The following is a 23,876-nucleotide window of genomic DNA, read 5'->3' on the forward strand; positions in this document are numbered from 1 at the left end:
GCGGAGCCGCGAGTCGCAGCGGCCGCCGCGGCGGCGGAGGAGATCGAGATGCGGCCGCGGCGCGCCCCCGGTCCGGCCGCCGCGCAGCGCCCCCCCCGGAGCCGACGCCAGCGCGCGGGGGGCCGAGGCTGAGCCCCCTGCCCAGCCAGCGCGCGGCCGGGCGGACAGCGCCAGCCCCCCCGGGATGCCCGGCTGAGCGGCCGCGGGACAGGTGCGCGCACGGCCCGCGCCCCCGCCCGCCGCCCGCCGCCCGCCGCCCGCGCACTCGCGGCCCCGCGGCTCCGAGGTAAGCGCCCCGGGGCGTCTGCGCGAGGGGCCGGGGGCGCCCGCGGGGGTGGCGGGCGGCAGCCGCGGGGCGGGTGGCGGCTGGGTGGCCGGGCGGGCGCTGGGACGGGGCCGTGGGCCCTGCGCGCACGGGAGGCTCGGGGCCGGGAGCGGGCTCGGGGCGCGCCGGAACGCGGGGACCCGGCGGCGGCGCATCGGGGCGGGGGCAGGGTTTGGGGACCCTCGGGCGGCACCGGCGGCGTCCGGGAGCCTCGCGCGGAAGCGGCTGGATTTTGGCCTGGGGCGCCGAGCGAGGCTCCATCCGGGGGTGTCTGGTGGCACCGTGGCTGGGGGCCTGGACTGTGGCCCGGGGGCCTGTGGGGAGCCGTGAGGGGTCCGTGGGCACCGCAGCGGGCGGGGACTTTGTCCCTGGGGGGCCGTGGGAGGCACAATAATGGGGGCTCGTGGCTGCGCCGCGGGGAGCTGGATTCGGGCCCAGGTGGGGGGCTCGGGGCAGGCTGGCAGGCGGGGGCCTGCTGGCCCGAGGGTGGCTGGGTGGCAGGATGGCAGGGTGGGGGGCGGGGCCCTAGAGCTAAGTCGAGGCGACCCGGGGGCTGGCGCGGCGGTCCCGACGCGCGGAGGCCCGTCCGCCCGCTCCGCGGTCCCGCGCCGCCGCACCTTGGGCGCTCGGCCTCCTGCCTGGCGGCGACCAGAGCGAGTCCCGGCCCCGACCGCGGAGAGGAGCCGCGGTGCGGGGACAGGCCCGGCCAGTCCCGATCCCCCCTGCTGCAGTGGGAGCCTGGGGGTTCGGGGCCCCCCAAGAGCTGACAAAGGGACAAAGAAAATGTCTCTCTCCAGGCGCGCTGAGCTGGGTGGGGGGCGCGGAGTGTGGCCCCCCGCCCGCAGGCGCTGATTGGTCCCTGGGGCGGGGGTCACGTGCCCCCCAATCCTGCTCTCCGCCTCCGGGAGTTTGGGGCACCTCCCAGAGGGGGCGCTGCTGTGGTGAACCCCCACCCTTGCCCCGACCTGCCAACACCACGGCTGGGAGTGTTTGCAAGAGTCCTGGGGTTGGGGGCCGGATTCGCAGACCCTCACCGGGAACTGGGCCCTCTCTGGCTAAGGTCTTTGACACCCTCCACCCAGGTTGTCGTCTGTGACCCCCAGACTGGAAAGGAACTGCAGTTTGGGACTACAGGAGGGTGTGCTCCAGCTTTGAGGGGGCTGGGGTCAAGTTCAAGAGGGAAGGAGTTGGGGGCTGACTAATGCCGGGGTAACTGAAGGACCCCAGCCCCATTTGCAAAATTTTACTCCTTCATATTGTTCTGGGCTCCCTCAGCTCCTCAAGGCCTCCAGACCCCTCCAGCAAAAATCCTCAGTGCTCCTGGGACGGTCCCAGCGGGCAGCCCCTTCTCCCTGTGATGCCCTCGGCTCCAGGGGGGACTCCAGGTGTGAGGCGATGGCCAGGGGTCCTGGAGGGCAGCCCTATCTGGGAAGGGTCCTAAGAGCTGCAGGAAGTGGCAGGGGGCCACGGCCACCCACTCCAGGTGCCTGGACGCTGCGTGGTGGCTGTCTGGAGAAAGTCTCCGTAACTGTACGCGTCCACCTGAACCTGCTGCTGCCCTGAGCCTCTGGGGACAGTGAGGCCCAGGGCGCCGGGGTGAGCAGGGAAGGAGCCCGGGCTCCTTCACCTGAGGCAGCTGGACAGGGCTGGGGGATACACCCCTCTGTCACCTCAGAGCCAGAGTCACCCCCTTGCCTTCCCTTCCCAGCCAGGGTTGCCTGGACCCCCCCCCCAACAACTGGCAGGAATTAGAGCTGGGCCTTTTGCTCTGTGTCCTCGGGCAGGTCACCAGCCCTCTCTGGGCGGCCTCCCCGGAAGAGGCTCTTTGGGTTTAGGCCTGGATTGGCTCTGCCCCCACCTGCTGTGCGGGGGCTAAGCCCCCGTGGGCCTGGGGTCCTCGGCACCCCTTCTGCTTGGAGGTGAGAAAGGTCCTGTCTCTGGGAGTCAGTGCTGGTGCTGGAGGCTTGGGCTGGGGGAAGGTGTGGATCTTCAGTGGCCACCCAGCGCTCCAGGCACATCTGCTGGGGTCACCTGGGGGGGACCCAGAGGGTGAGAACCCAACTGCCCTTGGAAGGTGACCATGACGTCAGCGGGCAGTGCAGGTGAGCTGGGTCCCTGGGGATGCAGGGTGTGCCGGTCACTGCCCATCTCCAGAGAAGGTGTCCTGAGCTGGCCCCGGGGTGTGGCCTGGGCCGTGATGCTGGGGTGACGGGGGACTCCCAGGGTGGGGGGCGACAGGCTGGGCTGGCCGCAGCTGAAGGCTGCCTGGAGGGGCGCGGGCACTGGGCTTACGGAAGATGAGCCAGGGGACAGGGACAGACGTTGAGGGGGAGACTGTGAAGAGTGGGAGACATGAGAACTGAGCCCCCGAGGGGTGGCAGTGGCCCCGAAGCATCCAGCTTCCTGCCTGGGGTCCTCGGGAGCCACGCGAGGTCTTGGAGAGGGGACCGGGCAGCTCTCAGCCTGCGGCTGTCCTGGGGGGGGCTGCCCGGAGCCGGTGAGCAGAGGTCGGCCACTGCGGGGACAGGAAGACCCGGTGGCTGTCCCGGGGAGGGCCCTCGGCCCGTGGTCCTCCAGGCCCCGCTGCCCTGTCCCCACTGTGACCCTGGTAGCTGCGGTGGACGGTCCCCCCCCCCCGTAGTGCCAACGGGAAAATTGAGGCTGATGGCAGCTGAGGACACGGGTGGCCAGGCACCTGCCCCACGTCCAGTGGGAGACACGTGGGAATGGCCCCAGGGCCCTTCAAAACTGAGAAGGGCCACTCAGTATGAGTGTCCGTCACCTCCCCTCCTGGAGGCCCAGGTAAGGTGTGGACATTAGAACGAGGTGGCTGTGCAGGCTGGGGACCCCGCCTGTAGTCCTTTGGGTAGACATGTGTCCCCTGGCCACTGGCCCCGGGGCCTGCTGGGAGCTGGGCCCAGCCACAGAGGACTACATTTCCCAGGATGCACCTTCGCCCTGCCCAGCTGGGCCTCCAAGGGCGAACTTGGGAGGGAACTTGGCAGAACTGGAGCTCAGGAGGATCATGGGTTCTCGTGGGCCTTGGCTCAGGGCAGTCTCAGGGAGGACAGTCGACCAGTGCTCCCAGGCCCCACATGTCTGTGAGACCTGGATCCCAGACAAGGAGTCGGAGCTCTGGGGTCTGGCCGGCCTTCAAGAGGCTTCCAGACGCGGGGAGGGGAACAGATATGGGCCCCCGGTGCCGTGGGGGGTCAGGGCTGGGGAGAGTTGGGTAAGAGGAGTGCGTGAGAAGGGCATCGCATCTGGGGCCTCGATGGATGTGTAGGAGTTCGCAGGGAGGAGGCCGACCTTCTGACAGTCACAGGACTCCTTCCTGTCGGGGAACTGGCCCTACCTTCCCTGCAGGCCAACGGATCAGAGCCCCTGGGGCAGCAGAGGGAGTCAGCTGCCCCGAGCTTGAACCCCGTCTTCCCTCACTGGCACCCCATCTGTCAACAGATGCCACCACCAAGGCAGATTGGGCCTGTGCCTGCGGAATCGGCAGCAGGCGGGGCCGTGGGCATAGAAATAAACAGGGCCAGTCTACGTGGTGAGCGCCCGCAGATGGAGGACCAGGCTGAGGGGGCGGCTGTTCAGCTCAGGGTGTCAGGGAGGCTGTCTCTGAGGAGGTGACATTTGAGCTGAGACCAGGAAGATGAGATGGAGAAGGTCATGCAAAGATCGTGAGGAACAGCACTCCAGGCAGAGGATGCAGCTGTGCAAAGGCCCTGGGGCAGGAGGAGCCTGGCATATTGGAGGCAGAGGGAGGAGCACGTGTGGCTGGAGCGGGGGGAAGAGGGGCAGGAGGGAGGCAGGGAAAGGAAGGGTGGCCAGGACCTGCAGGGTCCTGTGGGCTACAGGGAGGACTTGGCTTGGACACTGAAGGAGGTGGGAGCCTTGGAGGGCTGTGTGCAGAGGAGGGAGGGGCCTGACTCAGGTGCTCACGGGCGCCCTCTGGCGGCGGCTGCAGGACCACAGGCTGTGGGGTGCAGGTGGAGGGACCAGTGAGTGGGGAGGTGGCTGCTGGTGCAGGCTGGTGAGGCTGGGGTCGAGCGGGGCCGTGGCTGTGGGGAGGAGGGTGGCCCCAGGGCAGCTCAGTGGAGTCGGGGCCCTGGACCTGGTGGATGAGCGAGGGGGGTTCTGCTGTGGTGAGAGTCTGTCCTGGACCACACAGGCCAAGTTCAGATCCCAGACGGGCCCCTTCCTGGCTGGGCAACTTGGGCCTCATCTGGTGCCCACTCTGGGCCTCAGTTTCTTCGCCTCTTAAACAGTCAGAACGGTGCCCTGGCTCCCCTGCTAAAGGAGGCACCTCTCTAAAGGCCCAGCCCAGGGCTGGGAGGGCGGCCAGGGCCCTCCCGTCGTGTCCGCTGTGGCTGCCCTGTGAGGCCTGAGCCAGGTGACTGCACATTCCGAGTGCCAGTCCCCGAGGTCGCCCAACCCCCAGGGGCCCCTGTTCCTGGCCGTTTCTCTCCACTGTTGGACAGTTCTCACGCCCCATCCTGCAGCAACATCATCACCCTGCCAGCTTCGCCATTCCTGAGCCCTGACTCACCAGGACTTGTGGTCCACTCTGACCCCAGGGTCTTCCCTGGGGACCTATTTCCTGCCTTTGTCTTCTTTGAGTTCATTTGCCAGTCTTCCACTCCCAGCCGCTCTTGCCGGGGCCCCTCCTGTCCCCGCCCATATCTCTCAGAGGTGTCCCCCTGCAGGACCCTCATTTTGGTACCGCCCACTCGGGGATCCCTGTGTCCTTCTGAACAAGGCCCCTGCAAGGGCGTGCGGCTGGGTGAACTCTGAGGGGCTCAGGGGTGGAAGAGGGGCTCCCAGGCCCAGGTGCTGGGTGTCAGGGTCCATGTTTTCTGCTCCTAGATCAAGGAATCTGAGGGCAGGGACCCTGAAGTGGGTCCCTGAAACAAAGCCCCAGACCCAGGCCTGAGCCCAGCCGGCTCCCGGGCCCCTCCAGGGGGTCTGCGCCTGCCTGGCCCAGGTTGCAGGGTGGGATCCGTGGGTGTCTGGCCCTCAGCCTCCGGGTTCCCCTGGGCCTCCTGCCCCCAGCTCCCCGCTGGGTGTAAATGACACTTTCATCTCACTCAGTGGCCGCGGCCCCCCCACTCCTAATTAGGAGCTGCTGCTTCCGCTCCGCCTCCCGGAGGCCCGATTTCCAAACAGTGATTAAAATCAATTACCGGAGCGCCCCCCCCACCCCGCTGCCTGGGGACCTGTCGGTGTCCCCACGTGAGGTCCTGCCTCTGCCCACCACGGAGGACAGATGGCACCCGCGAGCACTCAGCAAAACGCCGGCGGGAGGCATCACGGGTCTCAGCTCCCCACGTGCTGTGTGACCTCAGCCCAGCCGCCTCACCTCTCTGGGTTCCAGGTTTTCCATTGGCACAATGAGGCTGACGTGCCAGTCTCTGAGGCCTGGGGTGGCCATGACGCCAGCTCCTACCCGCAAAGGGCCTCGGGCCAAGCCCTCGACACGCATGGCCGTACTGGTACACGGTGGGTCCTGGCACGCAGTGGGTCCTGGCACGCAGTGGGCGTGCAGGAAGTCTGCAGTGGATACGCCCTGGCCCCCAGGGCATGAGCGGGGCCCTTCCTGGGGCGTGCACTCTGCTGTCATTTGTCGAGCCCCTCGTGCGGGCATGGGGGGGGCACAGTGGAGCCCAGCAGGGACGCCCCTGCCCTCAGGAGGACAAGTTCTCCTCCCCGGAGGAGTAAGAAGCCCAGAGAGGGCGAGGGTCTGGCCGGGGCTGCAGAGCGCCGTGCGGTGGGCTGGGTGGTCATCGCGGGGCTCACGGCCCTGGAGACGTCCCCTGGGACCCTCATCGTGGACATCACTGGCGGGACGGCTGAGGGGGGCAGGGCCCCGGGCCGGTGGCCTTCCTGCCAAGTTCCTGGACGGCCCCGGAGCCCAGCGGGGCGGCCACGGGGGCCACCGAGGCAGCTGGGGGAGGCAGCTGTAAGCAGAGCCGGTAACCAGACCTGCGTGGCGCAGGGGCCCGGCTGCCGGGCCGGGTCACTTGATCCCCCGAGGGACGCCTGGCCCTGGAGCTGGATGCTGGGAGGGCCAGGCCGACAGGAGCCCCCCACCGTCTGGAGCCAGGAGCCCATCCTTGCTGGGCCCGTGGAGGAAGCGCCTGGTCAGGGGCCCCGAGACCCTCACCCTCCTGTGCAGAGGCCCAGAGAGGGCGGGCTGTTGGCTGAGGTCACACAGCAAGGTCACTGGACATAAAGTGAGTCCGTGGCCAGCCAAGCTGGGGCCTTGGTACGAGGGGGAAGAGGGAGAAGCCGGGGCTCCCTGGACAGGCGCCTCCTGACCGTCCTGCTGCTGCTCTAAGGCTCCCAGCCCCCGGCCTTGGCCCTTGCCACTCCCTCGCCCCACCCACCCTGTGCCCTCCCGTCCACACCACCTGCCCCCGTCCACACCACAGTCCCTGTCCACATGGCTGCTTCCATCTTGGCCCAGGCCGCAGCCCCCCAACGTTCCTCCCGAGGCCCCATGTGCCCCCCTCTGCCCTGGGCCCTCTGCGCTGGCCCTGTGTGCAGGGCGGGCCTGGGTCCTCTGCAGCCTGGGGGTTGACGGGGATGGCTCTGGCACCGAGCCACTCCCCAGCCCTTTTAGTTCTTTATTTTGAGACAGGGTCTCACGGAGTTGCTCAGGGTCTTGCTTAGTTGTTGAGGCTGGCCTTGAACTTGGGATCCTCCTGCCTCAGCCTCCTGAGCCGCTGGGGTTACAAGTGTGGCTACAGCACCCGGGAGCTGGGCCTTGAGAAGGCCAGACAGGTCCCCTGGCAGAGGGGACAGGCAGAGCAGAGGTGGCCTGGGACCCTCTGGCAGGGGTGAGGACAGGAGGAAGGTTGGGGGGGTGAGGTTGGGTTCTTTCCCCCGAGGGGCACTAGGGAGCCATGGCAGGGCAGGACTCAGCCTGGCATGATGGAGGCGCAGCCCAGGCCGCGGCTGCAGCAGAGGGAGTGAGGGGAGAAGGAGGCAGGGGTCAGGGAGGGACGGGGCCCTGAGGTCTGCCAGAGGCTGGGTTTGACCCCGAGGGCGGTGGGCGCCCTCTGGTGTCCAGGACGGTCTGGGGTGTGGGCGGCAGTGGCTGAGCCAGATGCTGACCAGGACGTGGACAGGGCGGTGGCGGGGACTCTGGATGCGTCTGGTTGGCAGGGAGAGCGCCCAGGAGGGCGGGCGTTGGGTGTGCGGGGCACGAGCGGCCGGGGAGGAGAGTGGGCGCCCTGGGCGTGGGTGGCCCGGGCAGGCTGTGGACGAGACCGTGGAAACCCACAGGCGTCTGCCTCCTTTGGAACTTAGAAGAGGGTCCCCGGGGGCATCCGGGGGCCCGGGAGCGCAGGGTGGAGGGGCACCGAGGACGGCCAGCCGGGGCGCCCCCGGGGGTGGGCACAGCCCGGGCGCAGCTCGGAGCAGAGACATCAGGGCCGCTCAGGGCGCCAGGCGGGGGCAGCAGCTGGTGTCGGGTGCGCGAGGTGGAGAGGGGACGCCCAGCAGGGACCAGGAGGGATGGAGCTGAGGGGGGCTGGGATGTGTGAGGACGGGCTGGGTGGGGTGAGGGCGTGGCCTTAGGGAAGGCCGTCACGAGGCAGCTGTCCCCTCTGTGCCGTGGCTGGTGCCAGAGCTGGAGTGACCGTGGGACTCGGGCGGGGGACCCTGGTGGCCTCCTGGACGGGCTCTTGCTCCCTGGTGTCTCCCGTGGGCCAGGGGACAGGGCTGCCGGCAGGGCCCCAGCACAGACAGTGGACGCCCTGGGCCCTCGTGGCTCTGCGGCCTGGCCCCGTGGCGGCTCCGTGGCCAGATGCTGGGCAGCCCTGGCCGGGCAGGTGGCAGGCGCGCCCGGGAGGTGGGTGGGCACCGGCGGCTGCTGGCAGAGGCCCCTCAAGTTCATGGCGGGAAGCAGATGGCCTTGGGGCGGGGGTGTCGAGGCCCTGGTAACGCAGGCCCCGGGGCGCACTGGGGCAGCGGGTGAGGTGGCCCCAGGTGGTCAGACGTCCCCTGGCTCCTGGGTCCAGTGCTGCGTCCTGAAGCTGTCCCAGGGGTCTGGCCCCGACGCCAGGCTCCCGGCCTGGGCAGTGTCTGCCCTGCCCGGGGCCTCGGTCCCTTGTCTGTAGAGGGACCTGCGAGCTGTCCCCGGTGTCTGAAGGGCGTGAACAGTGGACTGAAGGCTTCAGCAGTTCCCGACACGTAGCAAGTGTTTGCTGTTTTTCTCACTTATTGAGCTCCTACTGTATGCTGGGCCCTCTTCTGAGTGCTGGGGACAAGTGGCCAGTGCAGACCAGCCCTGACCGGCCAGGCTCACGGTCCCACAGAGGAGACAGACACTTCAAGGACTCGGTGATCAGGATGCTGACGGGGACGCTGCCGCTGGGCTAGGGGCCACTCTGGGAAGGGGCGACACTCAAGGTCCCCAGACGCCTTCCCAGGGCCCGGGGCCAGGCTGAGCCAGGCCCAGCAGTGGCCTTCGGTGAAGATGCCCTGGGGGGGAGCTCAGGGGAGCTGGGACCGCCTCAGGGCACTGGGCAGGGGTATAGAGCAGTGGTTCCGCTGCAGGGGACTCAGCCTTGCCTGGGGACATTTGTGGCTGTCAGGATGGGGGCTGGAGAGGCGGAGGCCAGGGACACTCCTCAGCACCCTGCTGGGACCCACCCAGAGAGCACCCAGCCCATGGACAGTGGAGCTCTGGCGCAGAGGGCGACCGGGGTTGGTGCAGGGAGGGATGGGGAGGCCTGAGCCGTGCAGGAGCCGGTGCCCAGAGGGTCAGGGGCCCCGGGCCAGGCCAGCACAGGCGTGGGGCTCAGGAACGATGGGTCATGTCAAGTCACAGGCCTGGGGGGTGTGCAGGTCCAGGCCACACGGGCAGGCCTCGGGGCCCTGGGGGCACGTCCCGGGCTGGGCTGGGCCTAGCCATGGCCCAGAGAGGACATCACTCTTGAGGTCCCCGGCCTGGGGCCTCAGCTGCCCATCTGTTAACAGGGCACAAAGTCACCGCGGGCCCATGGGGGGGTGTTGAGCGACTGGGCAGGCTTGTCACTCCTGTTCTTGTGACCTCACAACTCCAGAGGCAGAAATTGGGGCCCCACTGCTGTGCTGTCCCGGGACAGGCCACAGCCCCCTCATCCAGCCACCTGCAGCTGAGCTCTGCTGTGCCCGCCCGCTGGAGCACTAGGGTGCTGTGAGTGCGTTCACCACCAAAAACAATGAGCACTTACTGAGCACCTACAGTATGCCAGGCGCCATGCCGCCGCAGGCTAATACGGTTGGAATATCAGTAATTTAAAGCTGAGGAAACTGAGGCCCAGAGAGGGTGAGTGACCTGTTCGAGAAAGAGAGGGAGCTGGGTTTGAACCCTCGCGGCTTGGCTCCGGAGCCCAGTCCCACACCTCGGGGCTGCACAGCGTGGGGGGAAGGTGGTGCTGTGAAGTCTCTTCAGGTAAATATTGGCCTGACCAACGGAGAGGCGGGCGGGCGGGGGAGTGTTCCACCTCCAGGCGTGGCCCTGCTGGCAAGGAGGAGGCTGAGGCAGGAGTATTGCAAGATGAAGGCCAGCCTCTGCAACTTAGCAGCACCCTGTCTAAACTAAAAAATAAGAAGGGCAGGGGCGCAGCTCAGCGGTCGGGCGCCCGGCTCCATCCCGGCAGCTCTCACGCAAAAAATGCGAAGTCGGGCAGTTTTATGTCACCTGTGCTTTATGACGGTCTAAGGAAGGCCCCCTGTGAACAGCACTGGGCGGTGCACGCGGGGACAGACTCGGTCCCTAGGAGGCTGGGAGCTGGGCAGGGGCCAGGGAAGGAAGCGCTTGAAGACAAAGGGCCGAGCCCCAAGCACGCGTGGCCACGGCGTCCTCTGAGTCACAAATCCTGGAAGCTCAGGGTCAGGGGAGGAAGCCAGCTGGTCCCCGCCGGGCCTTCCTGTTTCGGGTCTGACAGCCCGAGGCAGCGCTGAGGCCACCCGCCCTCCACCTTCCATCCCAAGCCACAGGGCCAGGGCAGGGCTGGGACACGCCCTGCTGCTCAGATGGGGAGACTGAGGCTCGGGCTTAGCAGAGACGCCCCCAGCCAGGAGGCGGCCAGGACTTTCACTTGGGGCCTCTGAGACCAGGATGGCGGCCCTTTCTGGTAGGGAAGTGGCCCGGGCGGGGAGCGCTGGCTTCAGAGCGTGAGTTCCCCCCACCGTGACCTGGGCGGGGTCTCCAGCCCCCACACCCAGAAGGCCCGGCGGAGCCACCCTGCGTGGGACAGAAAGAGCAGCCCTCCGGGAGGTACTGAGGCGCCTGTCCTGTCGCAGGGTGGTCAAGCAGAGGGCACAAAGGCGGGAAGGGGGCCCAGGCCCTGGCGGGCTGCACCGGAGTCTGCACTCCTGCCCTCGCCAGGTGGCGGTTTATAGACTACTTAGGAAACTTTGATTTTTTTTTTTTTTGCATCATTAAGATCTTGGTGTTTTAATTCCAAGAATTTTTAAATTCCCATTTTGAGATTAAATTTTAAGGACATAGTTTAAACGTATCTATTATTGTAATTATTGTGATTGGCTTTTAATTACCCGGTGCATTCTTGTTGGAAGTCGTTTCTGCGCTTCACTCCGTGTGGCCGTGAAGCGGGCCTGTCACTTAGGGAAGTGCCCCACCGTTGCTATTATCGTTACTATTATTGCCGTTGTGGTTATTTATTTATTCCCATCCCCGCGGGGGTTTCCGGGAATGGAGCTGGGTGGAGGCTCGCGCGCCCTCTGCCGGCCACGCGCGGGACTGCAGGCCGCGCCGCTCACTGCCGGGTCCTCGCCCGCAGGTGTCACCTCCCGCCACCTGGCCCTCGCCATGCGGACCGCGGGGGTGCCTCCTCCCTGCCCGGCCCTGATGCTCTTGCTGCTGCTACTGGGGGACTCCCAGGGCCTCTTCCCCGAGGAACCGCCTCCGCTCAGCGTGGCCCCCAGGGACTGTGAGTGGGAAGAAGGGGACCTTGGGGGAGGTCGAGCCCTGACAGAGGCTCTTGCTTCCAAATTGGGTCCCCTGGCCCTACCAGGAGGGGCGGCCCCAAGTCAGGAGCCAGTCTAGAAGGGGCGTGACCCCCGTCCCACCTCTCCCTAGACCTGAGCCACTACCCCGTGTTCGTGGGCGGGGGGCCTGGGCGCCCCAGCCCCGCGGAGGACACCGAAGACCTCAACATCCAGCGCGTGCTACGGGTCAACAGGACGCTGTTCATCGGGGACAGGTACAGGGCTCTTGGGGCAGCGTGTGCAGGGGTGGCTTTGCCTGACCGGCCTGCTGTGTGGCCAGGTTGTGTGACCTTGGCCTTCGAGTGCTGGGTGGGACTGGCTCGGGTTTGTGAAGGTGGGGACAGTCCCTGGCGGTCCACCATGGTGGTAGAAGGCTGTCCTGGGGTGGGAGGCCCAGTCAGCCAGGAACTAACCACACAGACGCCATGGGGATGGTCAGGAGGGCTTCCCTGAGCAGGTGACATTGGGTGGGACCTAAGTGAATCTTCATCCAGGGGCACCTGGGGGAAGGGTGTTCCAGGTGAAGGGCAGAGACTGTGCAAAGGCCCTGGGACAGGGTGGAGCCCAGTCTGCTGGAGGAACAGCGCGGCCCTGGTGGCTGAAGCAGAGGGAGTGGGGAGGACAGGGCGGTCAGCTGGCAGAGGACCCTGTGAGCAGTGGGAGGACTTGGGCTTTGCCCCGAGGACAGTGGAAGTCATGGAGGGAAAAGAGAGGGGTCCTGGTTCAGGAGGTCACAGGTACCCTCTGGTGCCTGCTGTAGGGAGGACAGACTGGGGACCAGGGAGCCCAGTGTCTACTGGTCCAAGCTGGCAGCACTCGGGGCTGGACAGGGAGAAGCCCTGGAGGGCCGCACGGCCTGGGGTCAGCAGGGCGTCTGGGCACAGCCTGCAGGCACGGCGGCCTGAGCTGTGTGGGACCAGGAGGGGAGGGGGCCGGTGTCCAGGGGTTCCTCCCAAAGAGCAGCCTGAGCCCCTGGACAGACTCGGGAGGTACAGGGTTGGGGTCTGTCAGACGTGGCCTGGCCACGTTGCCTATGTGACCCATGAACCCCCCCAGACATCCAGGGGCAGCTGGACCCCAAGGGTGGACCCGAGGAAGCGCAGGGCTGGAGAGGTGGGAGCATGGGCATCGGCTGGGCGTCACGGGGTTGTGGACAGTTCCTGAGAGTGGACGGGGCTGCCCAGGAGGGGTGTCGTGGAGGAGGGAAGAGTCCCCAGTCCTGGGCCCACAGAGGAGAGGGGAGGCAGGGGGCGTCCCAGAGAGTCCAGGCAGCCAGGAGGGTGGGGCACGGGGGCTGCTTAGGAATGGCGTTTGCAGGAAGAGGGTGACCAGCTGGGCCAGAGGCCTTGAAGAGGACGAGGAGGGTGGACAGGTGACCGCTGTAACACTGAGAGGTTAGAAGGACCAAGGGCACGTGCCCGCAGAGAGACAGTCCCTCACCCCCACCCCGGCTCTTGCTCTGCCACTCCACTCCACACAGGAAGTGAGCCGAGGCGGGCGTGTGGGACAGTCTGTCTGGGGACACGTGCCCTTGGTCCGCTGAGGTGGGACATCCGGGCATGAGGTGGCCTGCGGTGTGAGTGGACCCGTTACAGGTGGGATTGGGCCATTAGAGGGTCCACTCGGTGTCGGACATGCTCGTGCCAGAGGGGCTGGCGTGTGCCCGCATGTCACCTGTTGGACACCACGTTTGGGGGAGAGGGTGGAATGGGGGAGGGATGGGGAGACCTCCAACCTGCCTGCCTCTGCCCTCTCGCAGGGACAACCTGTACAGGGTGGAGCTGGAGCCGCCCACATCCACCGAGCTGCGGTACCAGCGGGTGAGGACAGGGTGCAGGCCCGTGGGCAGGGGGCCGGGACCAGGGGTTCCCACCAGCATATCTGGGCTGTTGGGGACCCCGCCCCGCTCACCAGCTCTCTGCCCACAGAAGCTGACCTGGCGTTCCAACCCCAGCGACATAGACGTGTGTCGGATGAAGGGCAAGCAGGAGGTGAGCGCGTCCCTGGCCACCCCCAGGCTCGGCCCCGCCCAGGGTAGGACCCTGAGTTTGTGCCCAGGTGGCCACCCTCCCGGCCGCCCTGACCAGTCCACCGTTGTCCAGCACATGGCCACACGCCTCTGCTGCCCCGACCCGCCCTGGCCCAGGGTCAGGGCTCCTCCTTCGCCAGGGCTCGAACCTGCTGTCTCCATGGTTATGCTCAGAGCCTGAACACGCCCCCAAGAGGGTCTTCCGTTGTGGCCACGCCCACACTCCTGACCTTGCCTCTGCTGAAACAAAGTATCTCCTTGTCCTGGCCCTTCCCGTGTCCCAGCGGCCCTCCGTTCAGCCCCCACCTGGTCCCCAAGCCTCCTGGCTCTCCTCCCTCCAGCCCCGGCTCCTCCCCCCGACCTAGCCACGCCCACCACGGTCCTAGCCACGCCCACACTGGCCTCCGCTCCCCCCACTCTAGGGCGAGTGTCGGAACTTCGTAAAGGTGCTGCTGCTCCGCGACGAGTCCACGCTCTTCGTGTGCGGCTCCAACGCCTTCAACCCGGTGTGCGCCAACTACAGTGTGAGTGTCCCTCGGAGCCCTGCCACCCCAGGGCCGGCTTCCAGCCCGTCCCATCCGGCCATGACCGCAGAAGAAGCCCCTACGAGAAGCCCCCCAGATCTGTCCCCCACCCCAGCTCAAGAAGGGTGTTTCCAGAGGAGGCCAGGGCAGCCAGGCTGGTGATCTAAGAGCCGCTTTCAGTGGGAACTGGGATCGACTCTTGGGTGAAGAGTGAGTCGGTGTAGGAGGAGGAAGCCTAGCCACTAGGACCACTCTGAGCAGGAAACTGGGGTTCACAAAGGCTAAGTGACTGGCCACGGTCACAGGGTCCAGGGGGAAGCAGGATCCCCCTGGAATGGAGGGCGGGGGAAGCCAGGGGCTGCCAGACCTCTGCTCAGGCCCCATGTTCCCCACAGATGGACACGCTGCAGCCTCTTGGGGACAACATCAGTGGCATGGCCCGCTGTCCATATGACCCCAAACATGCCAACGTCGCCCTCTTCTCGGGTGAGTACCCTGGCCCCTGACCCGGAGATCAGCCCGAGTCTTGGTGGAGGCCTGGCACTTTCCATTCTTGAAGACTAGCTGGCTTCACAGGCAGCAGGGGACCAAGTGTCTGTAAAATGGGCAGAGTCTCAGCCACGTCAGAGGCTCACTGAGGGTTGGAACTTGGAGAGGGTCTAAACTCAGCCTGGGGTCAGGGATTCAACCTGCCACCAGAATCAGCTGGGTCTGGGGCTCAGCCCAGGCTCCGGGCCATCGGGTTGGGACTCACCTAGGCTCCGGCCTCAGCCAGGCTGGGGATGGGATAGTGAGCCCCAGGCTCAGGGCTGAGTCTTGGGGGATGGAGTCTTGCCCCCACAGATGGAGTCTGGGCCCCTTCAGTTAAATCTCTCTCAGACCTTCCCCTGCTCCCACCCCTCCATGTCCAGATGGGATGCTCTTCACAGCCACTGTGACCGACTTCCTAGCCATTGACGCTGTCATCTACCGCAGCCTTGGGGACCGGCCCACCCTGCGCACTGTAAAACACGACTCCAAGTGGTTCAAAGGTGAGGCTGGGGGCAGTGAGCCCAGACCTGGCGGCTGGCGTTATCGAGGCCCCCCCCCAGAATCAGAGTGAAGGAGAGGACTCCCTCCTCGTCTCTGGAAGCGACCCGGCATTTTTACTTGGTGGTTGATTTTTGGCTGTCGAGCTGAGTCCCAGGCCTTGCGCCTGCTCGCCCGGCGCTCTGCCCCTGAGCCTGTCCCCAGCCTTCTGCTGGCTTTTTTGAAGCTAAAGCTGGAGAAGACTGGGTCTGAAGTAGAGCTGGCCAGAGGTGGGCGGCTCAGGAGCCTGAAATGGAAGGACAGGCTGGGCACCGCCGGCCCGGGCCCCGCACACACGCAGGAGGAGGGGGACAAACAGCAGCAGACATGGCCATCGGGACGGGGCGGACACGGGGTTTTCAGCTTCTACCTCCTCCCTCCCACAAAACGTTTGAGCCGGGCTCCTTTTGCCTGGTGCCACGCTCGGCGCCCCTCACCATAAAAGACCTCCCAGACTGTGGGGCCCGCCCCGAGCGCCCCGTGTCGCGGGGCACGTGCTGACTGCCCGCCCCCGCAGAGCCGTACTTCGTGCACGCGGTGGACTGGGGCAGCCACGTCTACTTCTTCTTCCGGGAGATCGCCATGGAGTTTAACTACCTGGAGAAGGTGAGGCCACGTCCCCGGAAGCTGTGCAGTGGGCACAGGCCCCAGGGGCTCTGTGGGGGGTGTGGCGGGCGGAAGTGGGTCGGTGACGCCCCAGCAGCTCTGCGGGAGACACCACGGGAAGGCCACCTGGATACCCTGTGCTGTCGCCGCCCACCCAGCTGCCGTCCACTCACCCCCATCCACTGTCCACCTCCCTGCCACCCTGCATCCCCCATCTGCCCTCCAGCCACCCCCGGCTCCACTGACCCCTTGGCCCACTTCCCACCCGCTGACCCCACCATCCTGCCCCCACCCACCCACCCACCTGCTCCCTGCTTCCCACAGACCTGTTCATCCCTCCACCTCCCTGCCCCTGTGTCCACACGGCCTGCCCGCCGCCCATCAGTCTGTCCTGATTGCCAGCTCGTCGACCCCCTCCTCCCACCTCTCCTCCGCCTGTGCATCCAGTTACCTGGCCACCCGCTTCTCCCTCGGAACCAACCGGCCACCGCCCCCACTCCCCCCCGCCCCAGCCTCCCATCCCCCCCACCCCCCCACCTGTCCCACTCTCTGTGGCTTCACCACGGCCCCCTCCTCTGCCTGCCCATCCACCCCCCTCCCTGAGACCACTGCTGCCCTCCCCCTCCCCTCCCCCTCGCCCATTCTTGGGGGCAGCCCCTTGTCCACCCGCCTGCTGACCTGTTGCCATCTCCTTTCTCAGCCTCCTCCTCGTGTGTCTCTTCTCCAGACTTGCTCTGTCCCCAGCCCCGTCCCTCCCGCCCTACTCACCTGCCGCTGTCTGTCCAGCTGTCCACCCAGCCTCCCAGCCCACCCAGGCAGCCACCCGGCAATAAGGGGCAAAGGCCGTCACTTTGCTGTGTGACTTGGGGCTGGCCACTCCTGCTGCTGCGCCTCGGTGTCCACATGTGCAGTGGGACCGTGGCCTCCTTGGAGAGCTGGGAGGAGCCTCCGTGGCTGGCCCTGGCCGGCGGGCAGCTGGCCGTGGTGGGTCTCGCCCCGGCGCAGGCTCAGGCCCTGCCGTCGGCTGTGCCCAGGTGGTGGTGGCCCGCGTGGCCCGCGTGTGCAAGAACGACGTGGGGGGCTCCCCGCGCGTGCTGGAGAAGCAGTGGACGTCCTTCCTGAAGGCGCGGCTCAACTGCTCGGTGCCCGGGGACTCCCACTTCTACTTCAACGTGCTGCAGGCCGTCACGGGCGTGGTCAGCCTGGGGGGCCGGCCCGTGGTCCTGGCCGTCTTCTCCACCCCCAGCAACAGGTCGGTGGGCGCCAGCGGCGACAGGCGGCCTGGGGGGTGCCGCCCTTGGGGATCGTCCCGGGTCCTGGGTGGGCAGGACTGCCTGGGGACGGCGCCCTGAGCCAGGCCGGGGTGCGGGTCCCAGGAGGAGGCAGGGCCGCCAGGGCACAGCAGCGGGAGGGAGGCCCGAGGCTGGCGGCTGGGGTCCCAGCCACGGGAGGAGCACCGGGGGACAGGCCATGCAGCAGCCTGGCCCCCCTCCTGAGAGTGCTGGGGAGACACAGGAGACTGAGGAGCGGGCGACGGAGGTCAGAGCTGAGGCTTCAGAACGGGGACAGGGTCCGTGGGACAAGAGCAGCCGCTGGCAGACGGACATCCAGGCAGGGACGTCCCTGAGCACAGGGTGGCCTTGGAGAGGGGCTGGCACCACGTCCGAGGGCCAAGGACAGGGACCCTGGGTGCCTTCCTGGGGCGTGGCCCCTCCAGGCTCACTAAGGTGCCCCTCTGACCCCAGCATCCCCGGCTCGGCCGTCTGCGCCTTCGACATGACCCAGGTGGCCGCCGTGTTTGAGGGCCGCTTTCGCGAGCAGAAGTCCCCCGAGTCCATCTGGACACCAGTGCCTGAGGATCAGGTGCCGCGGCCCCGGTGAGAGCCCCTCAGTCCTGGGACACGGGCCCTGTGGTGCCCTGGTGCCCCGGACATTGGGTGGGGCCCTCGGGTGGTCACTTAGCTGTCACTGAGTTTACCTGTGTCCATTATGCCGAGGGGGTGTCAAGGCCCTGGGGCTGCGTGGCCAATTCCCAGGTGGACTAGGCCCCTCTCTGGGGACCTGCATCTGCCTGACCAGCCTCTCCCTCCCAGGCCCGGGTGCTGCGCTGCCCCGGGCATGCAGTACAACGCGTCCAGCGCCCTGCCCGACGAGATCCTCAGCTTTGTCAAGACCCACCCGCTGATGGACGAGACGGTGCCCTCGCTGGGCCACGCACCCTGGATCGTTCGGACCCTGATGCGGTCAGTGCTGGGGGCCAGGGGCTGGGGTCTGGGTAGCACAGGGCCCACTGAGCCTGTGGAGGACACAGGGAGTCGTCCTGTATGGGCACACACAGTGTGGCTGAGTGCCAGCCTCTGAGGCCACCAAGAGAGCTGCAGATGGACAGAGAGAGAGGGGCAGAGGGGACAGACAGGAGAGTGAGGCAGATACAGAGGCAGCCAGGCCAGGCCCTCGGGGTCTCTGTCCTGCTGGGCACAGGGTGTCCTGGTGTGGCTGTAGGCTGGTGCCCACCCACGCACTCTGTCCTGCGCCTCACGTTTATGGGTGACAGTGTGCTGGCACCAGTCCGTGTGTCCCTGTGACCATGCCTGTGCCCCTACACTGGTGGCACATGGGAAGCAGGGTGCCCTGGGTGCTGCTGGCCACCCTGACCCCCGCCCCGGCCTCCAGGCACCCGCTGACTCGCGTGGCTGTGGACGTGGGCGCTGGCCCCTGGGGCAACCAGACGGTGGTCTTCCTGGGCTCCGAGGTGGGTACTGTCCTCAAGTTCCTCGTCCGGCCCAGCACCAGGCTCTCGGGTCCTGCTGGGCCCAGCATCTTCCTGGAGGAGTTTGAGACCTACCGGCCGGACAGGTGAGTCTGGGCGGCGGGCGGCGGGCCGGCGGCCGTACGGGCCTGAGCCTCATGCAGCCTCCCGCCTGCCCCAGGTGTGGACGGCCCGGCGGTGCTGAGACAGGGCAGCGGCTGCTGAGCCTCGAGCTGGACGCGGCCTCAGGTGGCCTGCTGGCAGCCTTTCCCCACTGCGTGGTCCGTGTACCTGTGGCCCGCTGCCAGCAGTTCTCCGGGTGCATGAAGTGAGTGCCCCCTGGGCCACGTGGGGGGAAGCGGGGGAGATGCGCGGGGGTCATGGGAGAGAACCAGGTTGAGTCAAGGGCTCAGCAGCACCCTGACTCACAGAGCAATGAACTAAGCAGAGGGCACAGCTGTGCAAAGGCCCTGGGGCAGGACTGAGCCTGGTGCGTTGGAGGGACAGCAAGGAGCCCGTGTGGCTGGAGCAGAGGAAGTGGGGGGGGAGGGGAGGACGGAGGCAGGGAGGGGAAGGGCAAGTCGTGCAGGGCCTTGTGGGCGGCAGGGAGGACTTGGGCTTCGGCTTGGAGAAGGTGGGAGTTCTGGAGGACCATGGGAGGACCAGGGAGGAACCTGGCTCAGGTGTTCAGGGTGCCCTCTAGTGGTTGCTATGGGGAGGACATTCTGTGGGGGACCTGGGAAGGGAGGCCAGAGTGGGAGGCTGGTTCCTTCCCTGTCTCTGGGTGGGAAGGTCAGAGGCCTGTCCTGTGGTGGCCCAGCCTGGGCTCACCCCCAGCTCCTGGGCCCTGCCTGCTGTCATTGCAGACAGGACCCCACAGCATTCACACTGAGGAGGCGACTGGGGCCAGCCTGCCTTGCTCCAGGCTCAGGTCGGCCCATCCCAGGCCTGCTGCCTGGCCCCGTGGACTTCCCAAGCCTCAGTTTCCTTACCTATAAAATGGGAAATGAAGAACACCCAAGACCGGCCAGGAGGACTCGGGAACTAGTGACAGTGACAGGGCCTGGCACCCAGGGGCCACCCTAGTGACTGTGACGTCGTCCATTCCAGGAACTGCGTCGGCAGCCAGGACCCCTACTGTGGGTGGACCCCTGACGGCTCCTGCGTCTTCCTCAGCCCTGGCACCAGGTACCGGGGACAGGCGGAGCAGAGGGGGTCAGACCTGCCCGACAGCCCATGCCCCTCCCCCGCCCGGACTGTGTGAAGGGCGACTGCTGACCGTGCCTCTGTCCCCCTCCACCAGAGCCACCTTTGAGCAGGATGTGTCCGGGGCCAGCACCTCAGGCTTAGGGGACTGCACAGGTAAGGGGTCAGAGGGAAGCCAGGCGGGGGAGGGGCCGCCAACCTCAGTCCTGGTCCCCCTCCTGCCCTGGGTGATGGGGCTTTGGGGAGTGCAGGGGTCAACTTCTTGGCTAGAGAGGTGGGGGAAGACAGATCCCAGAAGACAGACAGACACCAGGGGATACATGCCAAGCGATAGACAGATGGACAGACAAGCTCTGGGAGATAAGGAGACACTGTGGGCAGACAGACGGGCATGTCCTGAGAGGCAAGTACTGGGGACAGATGCCAACAGACAGACTGACAGGCTTTGAGGTGGACAGAGAAGGCAGGTGTGGCGCCACCGGTCATCCCAGCTGCTCAGGAGGTCCAGGCGAGAGGATGGCAAGTATGAGGCCAGCCTCAACCAGCAAGACCCTGTCTCAAAATAAAATGGGCTGGGGCGCAGCTCAGTGGTGGGAGGCCTGGGTTCAATCTAGAGAGCCGCCCCCTCCCAAAGAAAGAAAGGACCCGGTGGCGACCAGGGAAGACCCCGCTGCGGGCCAGCGCTCATGGCCACACCCACCCGCCCTGCAGGCCTCCTGCGAGCCAGCCTCTCGGAGGAGCGGGCCGGGCTGGTGTCCGTGAACCTGCTGGTGACCTCGTCGGTGGCGGCCTTCGTGGTGGGCGCCGTGGTGTCCGGCTTCAGCGTGGGCTGGTTCGTGGGCCTGCGCGAGCGGCGGGAGCTGGCGCGCCGCAAGGACAAGGAGGCCATCCTGGCGCACGGCGGCGGCGAGGCGGTGCTGAGCGTGAGCCGGCTGGGCGAGCGCCGCGGGGCGGGCGCGGGGGGCCGCGGCGGCGGCGCCGGGGGTCCCCCCGAGGCGCTGCTGGCGCCCCTGATGCAGAACGGCTGGGCCAAGGCCACGCTGCTGCAGGGCGGCCCGCACGACCTGGACTCGGGGCTGCTGCCCACGCCCGAGCAGACGCCGCTGCCGCAGAAGCGCCTGCCCACCCCGCACCCGCACGCGCACGCCCTGGCGCCGCGCGCCTGGGACCACGGCCCCGCGCTGCTGTCCGCCTCCGCCTCGTCCTCGCTGCTGCTGCTGGCCCCGGCCCGCGCCCCCGAGCAGCCCCCCGCGCCCGGCGAGCCGGGCCCCGACGGCCGCCTCTGCGCCCCGCGCCCCGGCCGCGCCTCGCACGGCGACTTCCCGCTCACCCCCCACGCCAGCCCGGACCGCCGGCGCGTGGTGTCGGCGCCCACGGGCCCCTTGGACCCCGCCTCGGCCGTCGACGGCCTCCCCCGGCCCTGGAGCCCACCCCCGACGGGCAGCCTCCGGAGGCCGGGCCCCCACGGCCCGCCGGCCGCCGCCCTGCGCCGCACGCACACGTTCAACAGCGGCGAGGGCAGGCCCGGCGACCGCCACCGCGGCCGCCACGCCCGGCCCAGCACGGACTTGGCCCACCTCCTCCCCTATGGGGCGGGGGACAGGACTGCGCCCCCGGTGCCCTAGGCCGGGGCCGACGCCTTCGCAGTGCAGCCACGGGAACCCGAGCAAGAGGCCCCGCGGCCAGGCCCGGGCCAGCGCCTGGGTGCCCGGCCCCGCCCCGCCCTCGTGGGGTCCCCTCGGCCACACGGAAGCACAAGAGCTCGCCGACCCCGACGGGCGAGGACGCTGAGGGGCCGGGGCTGGCGGGGGACTGGCTACCCCCGGGGTGGCCTGCACATGGATTTTGGTTTCTTTTGCAGTTTTCTAACTAATTGCACAACTCCGTTCTCGGGGTGGCAGCCGGGCTCCGGCGGGCGGGGAGGGGCCGCAGCTGCAGACCCAAGGCCCCCCCAGGTCCCTCCTCGCCCCTGGCCCCTGGCGTGTGTGGGTGTGTGTGCGTGTGCATGCCGTGTTCGTGTGCAGGGGGCCGGGGAGGCGTGCGTGTGCGTGCCTGCGGGCTGCGGTGGGCGTGTGCGTCGGGGCGGGCCGCGGGGCCGTGTGTGTGTCTACGTGTGAGCCAGGCGCCCGCCGCCTGGGCGTTGGCTGAGCCGACCCCCCGGCTTCCGGAAGGCCGGGGGCCTCCGAGGTGCCGGTTAGGAGTTCGCACCCGCTTCTGTGGAGGGCAGCGGGGACAGGCCGGGCGGCAGGGGACGGAGAGCCTGCCCGGAAGTCACACTGGCAGCAGCCATCTAAAGGGCTGGGGGTCTGGGGGGCAGCAGAGGCGGGTGGGGCCCCCCTGTAAATATGACCCCGGGGTGGTCAGAGAGTCCCATGCCACCCTACCCCTTGTGACTTCCCCCTTCAGCCTCCGGCTGACCATGCATGCCACGTGGCCAGCCCCTTCCCAGACCCTCTCTGGAGATTGCCTCCCCGCTCCTTCCCCATCAATAAAACTCTGTTTACAACCACCGGCCCCCAGGCTCCGCGTCCGCTCTGTTACCTGGAGGTGGCTGAGGACAACTGGGGACACGGTTGACACCCACAGCCAGGTCAAGGGAGTCAGGTGTGAAATGTGGGGAGTCCAGGGGGATCCCCATTTCTTAGTGTTTCTTTAGCGGACATTCAGTGTGCACCACCTGTACAGCCCGCCCCCACTGGGCCACGAGGACCCTACCCTTGCAGGACCCGCAGCCCAGTCTGGGGACCCGTAGCCTGTGGTGAGCACATAGGGTGGGTGTGACGGCCAGTGTCGGGGAAAGTGTGTCTGAGCTGGTGATGGGTATGACCAAGACAGACAGCGGGACAACGTACAGGCTGACGTGGGGGAGAGGTATGGAGTGGCCAGGGAGGGCTTCCCAGGTGTCCTGTCAACTGAGAGGACATTGGAGGAGCAGGCCAGTGGAGGGCTGCAGACAGTACCCAGGCCCAAGAAGCCCGTGGCCAGAGAGTGGGTGTGGGAGGAAGACGGCGAGGGTACCAGGAGGTGAGCCGTCACCACCATCCACGTCCAGAGCTGCCACTTTCCATCTGAAACCTCAGGTCCATAGGACCCCGAGTCCCCCTTCCCCTGCCCCTGGCCTTGTGAATTCTAACTGGACACAGAGCTATGGGGATTTTAAGATGGGATGTGACCTGCACATTTTGGGAGAGGGCTCTGGCCACGCCACCATGGCTCTCCATGCAGCACCCAAATGCTGCAGGCTGGACCCTGGGCACAGGATGGGAAGGGACAGGCCAGTTCCCGGGCCTTGGGAGACCAGCAGGGCAGAGCGCGCTGCAGCCTCCACGGCTGCTCTCTATTGACCCTGTGTGTCTGTCTTTGTGGGTCTGCTCCTGACAGTGGCTCTGTGGGCCTGTCACTCTGTGCGGGGTGTCTGGCTCTGAGTCTCTGGCTCTGTCTGGGCCTCTGCTGTCTTCGTGTCATTCTGGTCCGTGTATTCCTGAGTGTTTCTTTACTCTGCCTTTCAACCGGGGCTACCACCGTGAGCCAGGGCATCCGTCTCTGAGCCTAGGGGTTCCACTAAGACAGACTCCTTGGTCACCCTCACAGCTGAACTCAGCCCACGAGAGTCCGGGCTGGAAGAAAGGGCCATGCCAGGCACGGCGGGTGCACTGGCACGTCATACTTGAATGTTTGGAACTTGGTTTTAAGGCTGGAAGCGGCCCTGCCTGGCCAAGCCCGTGGAGCGCAGCCAAAGCAGTTCTCCAAGGGAAACGTGTAGCCCCCAGATGCATCGATGTGGAAACGAGGCTCGAGGCCTGGGTTCCTTCCCCAGCACCACACACACACACACACACACACACACAGCACGCCAGTCTCCACTGAGGAACAAGATAGCGAAGAAAGCCCTGGGAGGAGGGTGAGTCTGGCTTCGTGGGTGGGAGGCCCAGCCCCGGGAAAGCTGGGCACTGTCTAAGCGCATCAGGCGGAGCCGTGTTGCGCTGAGCTGTAATTCAGAACCCGGGGCCAAGAGCCAGCGTGTGCTCCAGGCGGGGACAGTGAGGACAGGGGTATGTCCCCGCCCCTCCACCCTGGGCAGGCCTGGACGCCAGGCTGTGCAGAGACAGGTGGACCTTCGGTCCTTCCTATTCATGAAGCCACAGAGGAACAGGCCTGCAGGTTGGCACAGACCACCCCTGCCCATGGACAGACAGACTGCTCCAACCTGCACCCTCCTGCAGAGCCCGGGGGCCTTGCACCAGAGCCAGGCTCCTCCCCAGCCATTGTTATTGGACACTACTCCTTACTGACCTCCCTGATTAAAACAAAACCACAACAAAACCCACTTCGTTTTAAAAAGAAAAAGGACAAGGTACTCCC

The 23,876-nt window shown here is 67.0% G+C and overlaps 1 protein-coding gene across 3 annotated transcripts; it reads left to right on the forward strand.

Annotated features, from left to right (window-relative positions):
- Positions 1–262: 262 nt before the first annotated feature.
- On the forward strand, positions 263–22,028 carry Sema6b (semaphorin 6B). Of its 3 annotated transcripts, none has more exons than XM_058579215.1 (17): positions 263–286; positions 11,125–11,274; positions 11,424–11,547; positions 13,092–13,152; positions 13,261–13,323; positions 13,784–13,885; positions 14,281–14,371; positions 14,797–14,916; positions 15,471–15,559; positions 16,594–16,811; positions 17,305–17,436; positions 17,653–17,802; positions 18,233–18,415; positions 18,490–18,636; positions 19,419–19,496; positions 19,612–19,670; positions 20,226–22,028. In XM_058579215.1, exons 2-17 carry the CDS (start codon positions 11,154–11,156, stop codon positions 21,137–21,139), a joined length of 2,652 nt encoding a protein of 883 aa, XP_058435198.1. In that variant the 5' UTR covers positions 263–286; positions 11,125–11,153; the 3' UTR covers positions 21,140–22,028. The 3 variants fall into 3 exon arrangements, with proteins under 3 accessions (XP_058435198.1, XP_046300004.1, XP_046300006.1); XM_046444048.2 differs by lacking the exon at positions 263–286 and adding an exon at positions 10,190–10,455; XM_046444050.2 differs by lacking the exon at positions 263–286 and adding an exon at positions 10,191–10,598.
- The last annotated feature ends 1,848 nt before the right edge of the window (positions 22,029–23,876 follow it).

Source organism: Marmota monax, unplaced genomic scaffold (assembly GCF_021218885.2).
Source record: "Marmota monax isolate L192 unplaced genomic scaffold, Marmota_monax_Labrador192_F-V1.1 WCK01_AAM20220418_F8-fsc00102, whole genome shotgun sequence".
Classification (NCBI taxonomy): Eukaryota; Metazoa; Chordata; class Mammalia; order Rodentia; family Sciuridae; genus Marmota; species Marmota monax.